General features: G+C 49.9%; 5 protein-coding genes across 5 annotated transcripts; 1 reads left to right on the forward strand and 4 right to left on the reverse strand.

The window, feature by feature from the left end:
- Nucleotides 1–500: 500 nt before the first annotated feature.
- On the reverse strand, nucleotides 501–3,135 carry grc3 (uncharacterized protein; the record flags this gene model as incomplete). The annotated part of the gene is made up of 4 exons (XM_056962252.1): nucleotides 501–2,108; nucleotides 2,167–2,478; nucleotides 2,529–3,043; nucleotides 3,102–3,135. 4 exons carry the CDS (start codon nucleotides 3,133–3,135, stop codon nucleotides 501–503), a joined length of 2,469 nt encoding a protein of 822 aa, XP_056827255.1.
- Nucleotides 3,136–3,385: 250 nt separating this feature from the next.
- N7477_000590 (DNA-directed RNA polymerase I subunit RPA34) lies at nucleotides 3,386–4,408 on the forward strand (the record flags this gene model as incomplete). The annotated part of the gene is made up of 4 exons (XM_056962253.1): nucleotides 3,386–3,630; nucleotides 3,696–3,709; nucleotides 3,757–4,158; nucleotides 4,203–4,408. 4 exons carry the CDS (start codon nucleotides 3,386–3,388, stop codon nucleotides 4,406–4,408), a joined length of 867 nt encoding a protein of 288 aa, XP_056827256.1.
- Nucleotides 4,409–4,725: 317 nt separating this feature from the next.
- On the reverse strand, nucleotides 4,726–6,398 carry N7477_000591 (uncharacterized protein; the record flags this gene model as incomplete). Its single annotated transcript, XM_056962254.1, has 4 exons — nucleotides 4,726–5,021; nucleotides 5,118–5,778; nucleotides 5,809–6,271; nucleotides 6,322–6,398. 4 exons carry the CDS (start codon nucleotides 6,396–6,398, stop codon nucleotides 4,726–4,728), a joined length of 1,497 nt encoding a protein of 498 aa, XP_056827257.1.
- Nucleotides 6,399–7,418: 1,020 nt separating this feature from the next.
- Nucleotides 7,419–8,309, reverse strand: N7477_000592 (ankyrin repeat domain-containing protein; the record flags this gene model as incomplete). The annotated part of the gene is made up of 1 exon (XM_056962255.1): nucleotides 7,419–8,309. The coding sequence occupies one exon, from the start codon at nucleotides 8,307–8,309 to the stop codon at nucleotides 7,419–7,421; it is 891 nt and encodes a 296-aa protein (XP_056827258.1).
- A 2,134-nt stretch (nucleotides 8,310–10,443) lies between these two features.
- Nucleotides 10,444–11,424, reverse strand: N7477_000593 (5'-methylthioadenosine/S-adenosylhomocysteine nucleosidase family protein; the record flags this gene model as incomplete). The annotated part of the gene is made up of 1 exon (XM_056962256.1): nucleotides 10,444–11,424. One exon carries the CDS (start codon nucleotides 11,422–11,424, stop codon nucleotides 10,444–10,446), a length of 981 nt encoding a protein of 326 aa, XP_056827259.1.
- Nucleotides 11,425–12,150: the final 726 nt, after the last annotated feature.

The raw sequence follows: 12,150 nt of genomic DNA on the forward strand, positions 1-12,150 counted from the left end.
TCGAGTTGGGATTATCAGGAATCTCCGAAGCGACAACGAGCGGTAGGAGGACTTTGTGTAGATCTGGATGGCAAGAGAAGTTACCAAGGCTTCAAGATCGACCAGCCTGAAATCACAGACTGGTTGACGAAGTCTCGGTTACCGCGGCGCAATTCATTGCGGACGCGGAACATTTGATCTGGGTTTAACCTTAGCCACCGAGCTCGTTTTCTATGGGATGAGAGGGGGGATATCAAAACAGGCCTTTTCTCCTGAAGTAAAGGATATTTATGTTTTAAGAAAAAGGCTACGTTACGTAAGGCTCAGCCTTGGAATAAGGCTGTAAGCAATCGCAGCATTGGTGTCTAAGGGTCTTCGCTCAACCGCCAAAGGACGAACAACATAGATGAGGCCTGATTACACATATGTGACACTCTCGTGCCGATCTCGTACGTCTAAACTATTCATTGTTCAAGGAATGTGTACAATGCAAATATATTATGAGAAAGGATGGGGTGGCCCTACCAGTCAGTCTCGCTTTCACTGCCCGGATAGGCCTTCTTCCTCAGCTTCCACAGCGACTTTTCACGTCGCGCGGCAGCCTCACGCTGGCGCCGGCTATTATCCTCCACAACTGTCATCCAAGGAACATTGCTAGCACGACGGATTCTCTCACGAAGTATAGAAAGCGTCTGATTGGCACTGGTCTTGTCGATCTTCTGCAAGTCACCACCTTGCTTGGCATCGGCAATTGAATCCTGATAGCGTCGTTCGGCGGCTCTCGCAGCATGATATTCTTCGCTGATAGACCAGTTGGGATTATCTAATTGGCCACGAACAAGCACGAGCTGATGGCCTCGCTCGATAGCATCCCGCAGACGTACAGAAGGGATCGGGGTGTACAGCTCGATTTTCTGCGAAGTAACATTGACTGAGCGAACCAAGGCCAAACCAAGACAGTCAGATGCCTTTGGGTCCAAGGGTGTGCAGCTCCCAGAACCAACAAAGAGGTAAGGAAGACCCTCTTTTGTCCGAACGACACCTTGGGCCTCGAGAGAAGTGGCAGTACCGCTTCTAATTTGCTCATTGTCATGCATGCTCACATCCTCTGCGTCAACATCGTTCTCATCGTCATCGTCATCGTCATCATCATCTTCTTCTAAGGGATCTTGAGCAAAAACTTCTCCAATAATCGCGCTGGGAGATTCCACGGCTGTCACGCCGACAATAGATCCCTCGAGTACTTCGCGCAGCATATCCGGGCTGATCTGGGATCCCAAGACCATAATGCCCAAAATGCCTTGCTTAGAGCCAGCGTAGTCCACTGCAAGAGGCCTCGTGCGGGAGAGTGGTTCTTCTTGCCAGAGAGGGTTGCTGAGGTCATGGGGGTGAGAGTTGTGGAAGTAGGACTGTATTTGCATGGAGCGCAATTGAGCGCTGGAGCGGCTCACAAAATCTGTAGGCTGAGAGGGTAGAATCGTCAAGGGAACTTGAGCTTTATTGGCAGCAAAGCTCAAGGGGTCCACGACCTCTGTAGGACCCTTCTCGCTCATGTAAACAACATCTGACAAGCCCAAGCACTGGATCAACCAGGTGGCCACCTCCAGACCCTGTCCAAAGATCCATCCAGGATAGTTGACGATCAACGGGCACTGAGGGTATTGTGACAGAAGCGATCGGTACTGGCTCAGTAAATCCATCACAGCTAGTGCGTAGTGGTCAGGGTCATCCTTTGGTGATGTTGATCCAATATGATGGGCTCGTACTACTTGGCCATCGCGCGGGTTGTCGAGGGATGGGTGAGCAAATGGAGGTCCAAAGAAGGGGGTCCGCAGATGAGCAAGATAGACCTGGCCCATGGGAGCAAATTCAGGCTGCCCCGGGTCGAGGTCCAGGAAGGCAACGCCGTCTGTGTTGACATATCCGTTCTCGGTGTCTGGTGCCGGGCTGAGCACATGGTTCAATAGGTAGCGACTGAAGGTGGACTTCCCAGATGCCTTGGGACCGCAGACCAAGACTCGGAGCTTCCCTTGCCGCATAGAAAGTGCTTTCATCGAGGCGCTCCATTTCCTGTCGAGATGGAGAGGGCGCAAATGTCTTTTCAGTGTATCATCTGCTGACGTGTAAAGCTGCAACAGAATCAGTACAAATCTCTGTGACTCGAATATGAAAGAATGATGTACTGACCACTGAGAAGGTGCGCCGGGAACCTTGAGAAGCGCCTTTCAATGTGAGTTTGTCTGCAGCGGTATTCTGTCCGTTCCAAATTCTTTGGTATAGTGGAGAAAGGTCCCGGAGGCGAGCGAGACCGCTGCTGCAGGACTTGATTTCCACCTCAGCTTCCCCATCAACGCTAGAGACACACTTGATGACGGGCAAAGAGTGGGTCGAGGGAGCGTACACTCTATATACTCGCGACGAAGGGTGCATTTTGGCTCCCATGACACTGACAATCCCTCGCTTCACCCAAAGATCGTATTGGCCTATTAGGACCAAGTTCTGTCCAAAATCAGCATAATCCAGCACGATGCAAGCCTGTTCAGCCATACCATCTTTTCCTTGATGCGGACACAAAGAGTGCTGGCATCCGCATAAACAATGTCTTTCTTGTTGATTCGAGACCTCGACAACGGGAAATTTTGAAGTTCCGCAGGTGTCTCCACTGGAGATTCATATCCATCTGCGTCGCCGGCAACGGACGCGACTTCATCCTCGGACATCTCACACACATCCTCAGTCGCATTGCCCTTTGAGTCTTCTTCGTCGGATTCCTCCGCAGCTTCATTGACATTAGGTTCTTCCTGTTGCTTCTTCACAGCTTTCGTTTGGCGCCCATTCACATTTTCTGCAGGCAGTGGTGCATTTGGCTTCCTGGACGAACGTGTGCGTGGGCCTCGAGTCTCAGGTGCCTTTGTTTCGACGGGTTGATCGACCTTGAGTGACCGTCGCGGTCTCTTGGAAGGAGGCTCAGCAGCTGGTAGTGTCTCTGGCTCAGGCTTCGTTGCTGTCACAATTTGGGCTTGTTGCTGCCGAGCTTTGCGCGCAGCAAAGGCACTGACAGGAGCTGTGACGGGCATTAGCAAGACATACAAGATTCATATGCTGAAGAATGGGGGTGGTACCAGCAGCCTGTTGTTTCTCGGCCTTTCGTTTCATTGTGTCGTGACCATTAAAGAGATCTCAGAATCGGAGGTTGATAATGGGCTGGTGAAGCCGATAAGCAAAAAAAAGTTGGCGGGTGGTCCGTGCTCCCGCGGAGCAGAAAAAAGATCGGCCGGTCTTGAAGCATTCCCTTCAATTGATTCTCGGCGCTTTTCGATTTGCGAATTTGTCGGATCCAAGGGTACATTGGTACTGTACCGAAAATCACCAGCTTCATTGCTCGAAAACACACAGCATAGCCGCCATGGCAGCCTCATCCTCGTCGGATAGCGACAGCAGTTCCAGCCGGTCGTCGACATCGCCCGAGCCTGGTAACCACCAGAAGGAGAGTGTGAAGGCAGTATCTAAGGCTGTAAAGGATGACAGCTCCAGCGACTCCTCCTCCTCTGCTGGATCGGACAGCTCTTCAGGCTCCGAGTCGGAAAGTGACTCTGACAACGAAATGGATACCACAGAGGATGCGCCGAAAGAACAAGCTCCTTCCAAGAAGTGAGGATTTCTGCCAACAACGTATATCTTGCAATATAAAGGAGGAAGCTAATGATGATATGTAGAATCAATGTTCCCGGTCCACAACCTTACAAGCCCCCGAAGGGTTTCCAATCCGCGAAGCAGTCGTCCCGCCCTCTTCGAACGCCTCTTCTGTTCTCTCCGACTTGCGCGGCAAGCAAATCATTCACATCACCGCTCCCTCATACCTCCCGTTGTCTAAGGTCAAGGAGATCTCAATGTCCAAAATCATGAAGGGCGAGCCCATCCTCACTTACGAGGGCAAGAGCTACGGCATTCCGGCAGAATCTTTCAATGACGACCAGTCCGAGGGCAAGACCCTGCTCGTTTTCGACCCGAAGACTCAGACATACAGCAAAAAGGCCGATAGCGTTCCCAGTTATATTGTTCAAGAGATGGTTCACGTACCGGAAGCCGACAAAGCCGCCGTGGAGGCACTTCGCGACACTGTCAAGCCCGCAAGGCCCCAACCCAAGGGCTTGAAGATGCGTTTCCGCCCCATTGGAAGTCTGCCCGGCCCCCCGAGGTTCTTGGCTCTGACTCCGAGTCAGATTCCGCGCCCTCCAAGGCCCCTGCTGAAGAGCGCAAGGAGCGCAAGAGGAAGCACCACCACACTGATGACGCCACGCAAGCGGTAGCTGTTCCTCAAAAGAAGTCGAAGAAGCACTCACAAGAAAACGACGCCGACGAGTCTAGCCATAAGAAGTCGAAGAAGTCCCACAAGGATCACAAGCGGAAAAAGTCCGAAAAGGCATAAATGGGTGTTTTGGGTTTTTGTTTCGCGAAAAGATATCTTTGTTATTACGACATGCAGGACAATTTCAATTGTACAATTTTACCACTTCCGATCGGTTTTAGCCGTATTTGAATACAATCACGAGGCATTGAACGGTTTTAACCGGCGGTCATTCGCCTTTAATTAGCAATTACCCGGGACCGAGTAAACTAGGTGGATATCAATAATCAAGTGGCACGACACTTCCCATCTTCCAGCATACCTAAGCGTCCACCAAATCACGAAGAGCGGTAGTGGATGTTAGCGTGGAAGTTCTCGTGCACGCTGACGAGCTGCAACTACTTGCCGTCCACCCCCACAACAACGCCCTTTTCGCCATCTTCACGAGAGGTTCGCTCAGCAGCTTCCCACTCGGTACCAGCAGCGACCTCCAGATTCTTGCCACGAGTCTCCTTAACAAAGAACCAGCAGAAAACAGCGGCCACGAAATTGAAGCCCATGAAGATGAGGAACGTGTTAGCACCCACTTTGGAGATCATATAAGGACTTGCGAATGAGAAGCAGAAGGACGATGCCCAGTGAGCCAACATGCTGACCGCCAACCCGAGAGCACGGATCCGTGTTAGGAAGATCTCTGGCACATAGGCTCAAGGCATGGGGCCCCAGGAGCAGTTGTAGATCTAGACGCGAGTTAAGCAATGACCATGTCTGAACGATGATTGTTGCAAACTGACAATGATATCCAGGTAGATCATCGCGGCTGTCGCACGGCCAGCAGCTGTAACGTTGGTGGACGACTGTGTTGGGATATAGTCAACGATGTGTGCTGTGATCAACATGCACATGGCCATCAGTAATGCGCCACCGACCAACGTCATGCGACGACTTAGTCTTTCTGCGAGGACCCAGATAAAATTGTACATGCAATGACTTTGACGGCACCGAAGAGACCGGTTAGCAGCATGTTGCGGTTCGTACCGCTGCCAGCGATGAGCTTGAAGTACTGCGGAGCAAATACAGCCAGCGCGCTGCTTCCCGTCGCATTTTGAAAGATAAACATGAGAGGTCCAACGAAGAAGCGCAGACGATTTGCGGGCTCCCAGAGTTCGCTGATTGAGAAGGTTTCTCAATCCTTCACGCTCTGCGCGCTCGGCTTGCAGCCCTAATTGTGTCTCGGCGAACTCAGCGCTGGTCTTGTCGCCATCACCACCTCTGATCCAAACAATGGATTTCCAGGCATCGTCAGTGCGGTTCTGGGTCAGCAGCCAGCGAATGGACTCAGGGAGGGTAAGAGTGCCGATAAAGAGGATGCCTCCGGAGATCAATTGCAGACCCACTGGGATCTGCCACTCGCGCGAGGAGCCAGCCAGAGAAGCGGTTTCGGATACGCCCTACTTCAATGTCAGTGGTTGTCCGTTTACAAAAATGGTGGAAACCCACATAGTTGACCCAGTATGCGACAAAGACACCCCAAGCATAGAGCCACTGGTAAACGAACCGCATCGGCCTCGAATCTCCTTGGGAGTCATTTCGGCCGAGTACATGGGAATCACGACACTGTGACCGCCCATTCCCAAGCCTGCGACAATACGACCAATGTACCAAGCCGCAAGCGAGCGAGTGTTGATGACTTGAATGATTACTCCGACCACGAACAGAGCAGTTGAGGCAATAATGCAGATCTTCCGACCATACTTGTTGGTGAGAGGGTAGACGCAACCAGCCGCGATGAACGAGCCCAGTTGTTCCAAACCAACGGTCAAAGACGAGACTCTTGATCTTGACTTTTGGGCCGCCGAGTATCGAAAATCATTCTCAAAGGACTTGTAGGTGAGGATACCACCTGCGATTCCAGAGTCATAGGCTGAGAGGAAGGACGAGATACTGGGGCAAGGGTTAGATCCTGTCAACCCTTACAAGGCCAGAAGACTCACAAGACGATGGCAGCCAAGTGATAGGCGCGTAAAGTTCCAGTACGAGTTTTCAACTCGGGGATGTTAAAAAGCGTCATGGCGAGTCGAACGAGGTTCGTACCGATGCCTCAAGATGGTTGCACAGATTCAAGATCAGCAGCCAAGACGACACCCAAGAAACTTATAGAAGCTTGACGCTGGGGTGAACGCCATGTTGAACAGCATGGTGAGCAGGGACAGGGGTCTTTTTGCGTGCGTTGGGTTTCACGGCAACCTTTGGCGTTCAGAGGGCTCGCTCGTGCGGGGAGCACGCCTTCGCGCAACAAGATGGTGACATGGGTTATACTTTAGTAATACTTTGTCCACCCAACATGAAACAGATACAGTCGTTAGCGAAAACAGCTTCCTTCCTTATGAATGGTTTTCTTTTCTTAGGCCCCACTGCCAGGGCACTAACGGCTAAATTTTATTTGGGAAATCAGTATAAATTCCATTGTTGAAGCCTACGAGTGGTATTTGACAGCAGAATACAGTTTTAAATTCACATACAGTCATTAGCGAAGCCTGCTTCCACCCTAAATATTGAACATTGCTCTAAGTACCCGACGGCCAAGACCCTAGTTATTATTTTTACTTCACGGTCATTCATAGATGAATTGCATTCATGAGTTTGACAATATTGACCTAGTACAATACCGGTATCTTACGATACGGCTGCCTCAACTGAGCGCTTTTGTGACGGTCCCCAATATGGGTAGGGTAAAGGGGAAACGCTTTTTGACCAATAACGTCAAGTGACTTTGTATTGCATTTTCTTAAGAGGCTACTTACTCATGGACAAAACATCTCAAAAGGTTTCATATACATTCTCAGTGTCGAGCGATTCATAGCGACAGCAAAGAAAAAACCTGCGTTTGTGAGACAGCATAAGGATGAGAGCACCGAGGAACTGTACGACAATTAAACTACCCGCAAGATGCACTCTAAAGGCGTCTTGAAATATGCAGCGTTCGATAAAAGGGAAAATTCTATATCGATCTATCAAAAGTATACAGCCAGCGGAGAGTTTGCACGATCCTATTGTGTCAACTAGACCGAGCAGTCTGGAAGGCAGTTCTCTAGTCTCCATCCTGACACGTGGCATAAGCTCCTTTCTCTAGTAGCTTCTGCACGATCTGGTCGTGTCCTTGTGAGTAGGCAGCTTGAAGAGCGTTTCTGTATTGTTTACCAAAGGGGTCGCTGAAAAATAAACCCTGGGCGTTGACATCAGCCCCGTACCATAGTAGTGTCTCCACAATCTGGTCGTAGCCTCTGGAACAAGCAGCCTGGAGGGCGGTTCCGTAGTCTCCACCCTGGGCATTGATATCAGCTCCGTATTCTAGCAATACCTGCACAATCTGGTTGTGTCCTTTCGAACAAGCGGCCTGGAGGGCGGTTCCGTAGTATCCACCCTGGGCATTGACATTTGCTCCGCATTCCAGTAACATCTGCACAATCTGATTGTGTCCTTTCGAACAAGCGGCCTGGAGTGCGCTTCTGAAACTTTTACCCACGATATCGCAAGGAATTGCGCCCTGAGCGTTAACATCGGCCCCGCTCTTAAGTAGTCTCTTCACGATGCGGTTGTGTCCTTCAGAACAAGCACACTGGAGGGCAGTTCCAAAGTATCCACCCCGAGCGTTGACATCGGCTCCGTGCTCCAGTAGTATCTGCACTATCTGGTAGTGTCCTTTCGAACAAGCAGCCTGGAGGGCTGTTCCGTAGTCTCCACCCCAAGCGTTGATATCGGCTTCCCATTTAAGCAACATCTGCACGATCTGGTCGCGTCCTTGAGCGCAAGCAGCCTGGAGGGCATTGACATATCTTTTACTGAAGATGTCGCCAAAGAATACACCCTGAGCGTTGATATTGGCTCCGTGCTCCAGAAGTATCTGCACTATCTGGTAGTGTCCTTTTGAACAAGCAGCCTGGAGGGCTGTTCCCGTAGTCTCCACTCCTGGCGTTAACATCGGCTCCGCGTTCTAGCAATATCTGGACGATTGGATGGTGTCTTTCAGAGCAAGCATACTGGAGGAGGTTCTTGTAGCCACCACACGGAGCGTTCATATTAGCCCCGTTGTCAAGCAGTTTCTGCACAATCTGGATGTGTTTTCCAGAGCAAGCAGCCTGGAGGGCATTTCCGTAATCACTACCCTGAGCGTTAACATCAGCTCCGTGCTCTATCAGCATCTGCACGATTTGGTCGTGTCCCCTAGAGCAAGCAGCCTGGAGGGCAGTTCCGTCATATCCAACCCGAGCGTTAACATTAGCTCCGTGCTCTATCAGCATCTGCACAACGCTATAATATCCATTCAGCGAGGCCCACCCGATCGGATATGTTTTTGTACCATCTGCTGTATTGATGTCGCTATTCTTAACACTGAGTAACAGTTGTACCTCCTGTAGATGGCCATTCAATGCTGCTAGATGCAATGCACTCATAGCAGGCGTACGCCAGTCACTACGCCAGTCAGCTGGTCTCACTGTCTTCCAGAAAATGGGAAACCATAACGAAAACGGTTTCCCACTTATGTCATACATTCGATGCAGTTGATGGGTCACTTTATGGTCTGAAGTAAAACCCATCTCCCGAACATGATCGGGCCAATGTACCGCTGAATATTCCAAGAAACTTTGAGCATGAGAGCCTACTTCGTCTTTTTCGTATGGCAAATCCTTCATCAATAGGTATCGCAAGCAAATATGAGCCATCTGGTTCTCAATATCACTTAGGCCCCATGGATATATGAGGCCCATATTGTTCGAACTAGTCTTGGCGATTAGAAATTCCCTTGCGGTCTGATGAATAAGATAGATCTTGGCGTGATGTATAAAAACAAAAAGGCCACATAAACGCCGGATCTTCTTGTCTAGCTGCGATGGTTCTAGTCTAGCCTCTGCTGTAGTTCGAGATTGTGGTGATATGGCTATCCCTAGCGCCATAGCCATTTCTGTTATTGTCAAAGGACGCCGTGCGGCAACGATAATCTGTAGGACTTTCCTCACAGTAATTACTTGGCCGGGAGGGACTCGACTAAGAATCTTTTCGTATGCCTTATTGACCGAAAGGAGGTATCATTGGAATAGATTCTTTGCCGGCTGAAGGCTATCCTCGAACGTAGTTCGAATGTCGTTAATAGCCAGATGCAGCCAAAGATATGTGCGGTGTTCCATTTTCAAAAGCTGCCGTTCGAGCCGCTGTTGTATGTCCGATGATAATGATGCGGTTTCGGCTAGCTCCTGGACTCGTATCTTTATGACGAGATCTATTTCCTCGTGAATTTGATCATTTTCTTCCTCGCCCTTTAAGTGCAGCTGTGGGAAAGAGTCTGTGATCACTCGGAAGTGATTCTGGATATAGTCATAGGGGCGACTGGTGACAAGAAATTTAAGATAGGTATCCCGTGTTGACGAGTATGACTGGTGGTGAAAGAGCTGGAGCTTTTTAATTAATCGATTCTGATCAATTTCACGGCATTCATCAAGCGCATCGATTATGCAAATAGTCTTGCACGATATACCAGCTGATGTTGCCTCTACCAAAATCCGCCAAAGCTCATCGACTTCTTTTCGGAGCGTCTCTCCATTCTTTTTCCAGGACGGAATGGCATATTGTAATAGATGAGGCTGCTGGCTGAATAGCTGATGAAGTACAGAACAGAGTGCAGTAGCAAGATTGTTCTGTTGATCATTGTCTTTGAAAAAAAAGTAACACATTCTCAGAGATCGATGAGATGTCTCTAAGTATTCATCGATTATCGATCTGGCTAGGACAGACTTGCCGCAGCCTGGGTCGGCCGACACCCAGAGAAGATCATTGCATTTGCTCTCCCACCAGCGGATGTACTCAGAGCTCTGAAGAGCCCATCGACAGGTTCCCCCGGCTCGTCTTGGGTTAATGTTCTTTTGCTCTGCGTAATTAGCGATCTTGAAAGCTTGATGACAATGTTGCTGCTGATCCGCCAAAACTCTTGCTTTCTGTTCACGAAAATGCTGGTCTTGTTGACTGTGTGTTTGATCTAAGCGCTGTTGGATGTTTCTCAGCTCCTCTACATAGTGCCCAAGTCAATATTCATTCACGTGATAATATCAGGTTGCGCTGGACTAACCAGACATACCAATTCCAATCCTCTCCTCGGCCTCAATTCTGTTAACAGGAATCCTCTGTAGAAGGTCTTTCGCGTATGCAGCTGCCACCATAGCTGCATACCCTTGCCACTCTTTATTCTTATGTGAGTCCGAGTAATCGCAGATACCCCGGATGACGAGACATGGGAAAGTATTCATCAGCCCAGCGGCTTCCATTTCGAAACAGAGAATGTCTTTTTCCTCGGCAAGTCTATCTCGAATCAAAGCATCCTTCATCAACTGATTTCCAGAAGCAATCAGACCATAATGGATCGCAGGATTATCTTCGTCGTGGGGCCGCTCCCTTCGTTGTACCAACTTTGACGGATCAACCGCACATAGAGAACAGCCTGCTGGGTTATGGATAACTTCGGGATGAAATAACCTATCCGTGATTGGTTCTGGCCGTTTGTACTTCCGACGTAATCTCATGTTCTTTCCAAGAATGTCGTTGATAGCCTCCTCGAGTTGATGTCCCTTCCTCTCGTATTGTGTCCGAATCCCCGATATTGCAGCACGTAATATAGCTGGTGGCTGGTTCAAGAACCGCGTATGCTGTAAACTTTGGTCCTGGATCGACTTCCCAAAATCGTACTGAAACACACCACTCTCGCCATCGCGAGGCGCACTGACCACGACATCGCCTAAACGAATATCATGGCTCTTGCTTGGTACACCCCCGCCAATCCCGACCATGAGGCCGATCCTGATATTGTGAAAACTGTTGAGCATGTTTGTCGCTACACTAGCCGCGGAAGCTGTTCCATATTCACCATCGGGCAAGACGGCGATGACAACGTTGTGTTCGCCCATCTTGCCTAACGTATAGTCGTTGGCATCGTTCGGCGACACGAAGCTCGGTTTGTCGTGCTCTTCATCGAGAAACTCCTGTGCGGCAATGTATTCCACGGGTAAGGCGCAAATCCAGCCCACAGTGTACCCCGCAGGATCTGACATGGCTTTAACCCGAGAGGGAAAGCCTGAAAATCAGTTACCCGCGTGACCTTCCGAAAGTCTTGACATGCGGTGTGTAATAGAGGCCTGTGTCATGGGGTTAACATATACCACTATGAGCAATGGAAAGGGGAGGAGGCTTGAGAGAAGGAAAGAGTTCCTGTAAGACAGAGGGGAAACGTTTGCTAACCGGGAAGGCTCAGCCTCATGATGAACACGACGTGCAGCAGCGAGCGGTAAGAGAAGAGATTCTATTGGCAGGAGCCGTCTTCTCCTTTCCCGAAGCAAAGAAATGCCGGGATCTCAAACTTAAGATGCACCCCATATTGTCCAATGTATGTGTGATGCAATTTTCCATTTTTGGCAGAGATACCTGATCAGTGTGACCTTCCATACAGTCCCCCATCCTGGGGAAGTGTGTTCTGCTATATTGGCAACGGGGCGCGTAGCACCGAAACCTCCTCAAGGCCAAGTTTCATGGACCCACTTCCACCGAAAGAGGCATCAATAGTCAACCAATTCCCGCCTCGACCTACCAGCCTCATCGAGTCACGTGCCATCCGACGGCATGGAACTACCATGGTCCGCTCTATCCAACCGACAGAGTATTCTATGATATTCTTTGGGGATAGGGAGTCACTATTCCGGATTAGGGAAAACACCAGCATCTAATGTTCGGATCATAAGGGCCGTCCGAAGTCTGCGTCCATGGCCCAAGTCAAGATTCCA

Source organism: Penicillium maclennaniae (genome assembly GCF_028827695.1).
Source record: "Penicillium maclennaniae strain IBT 15551 chromosome Unknown utg000001l:1.0-3280838.0:1.0-3283122.0, whole genome shotgun sequence".
Classification (NCBI taxonomy): domain Eukaryota; kingdom Fungi; phylum Ascomycota; class Eurotiomycetes; order Eurotiales; family Aspergillaceae; genus Penicillium; species Penicillium maclennaniae.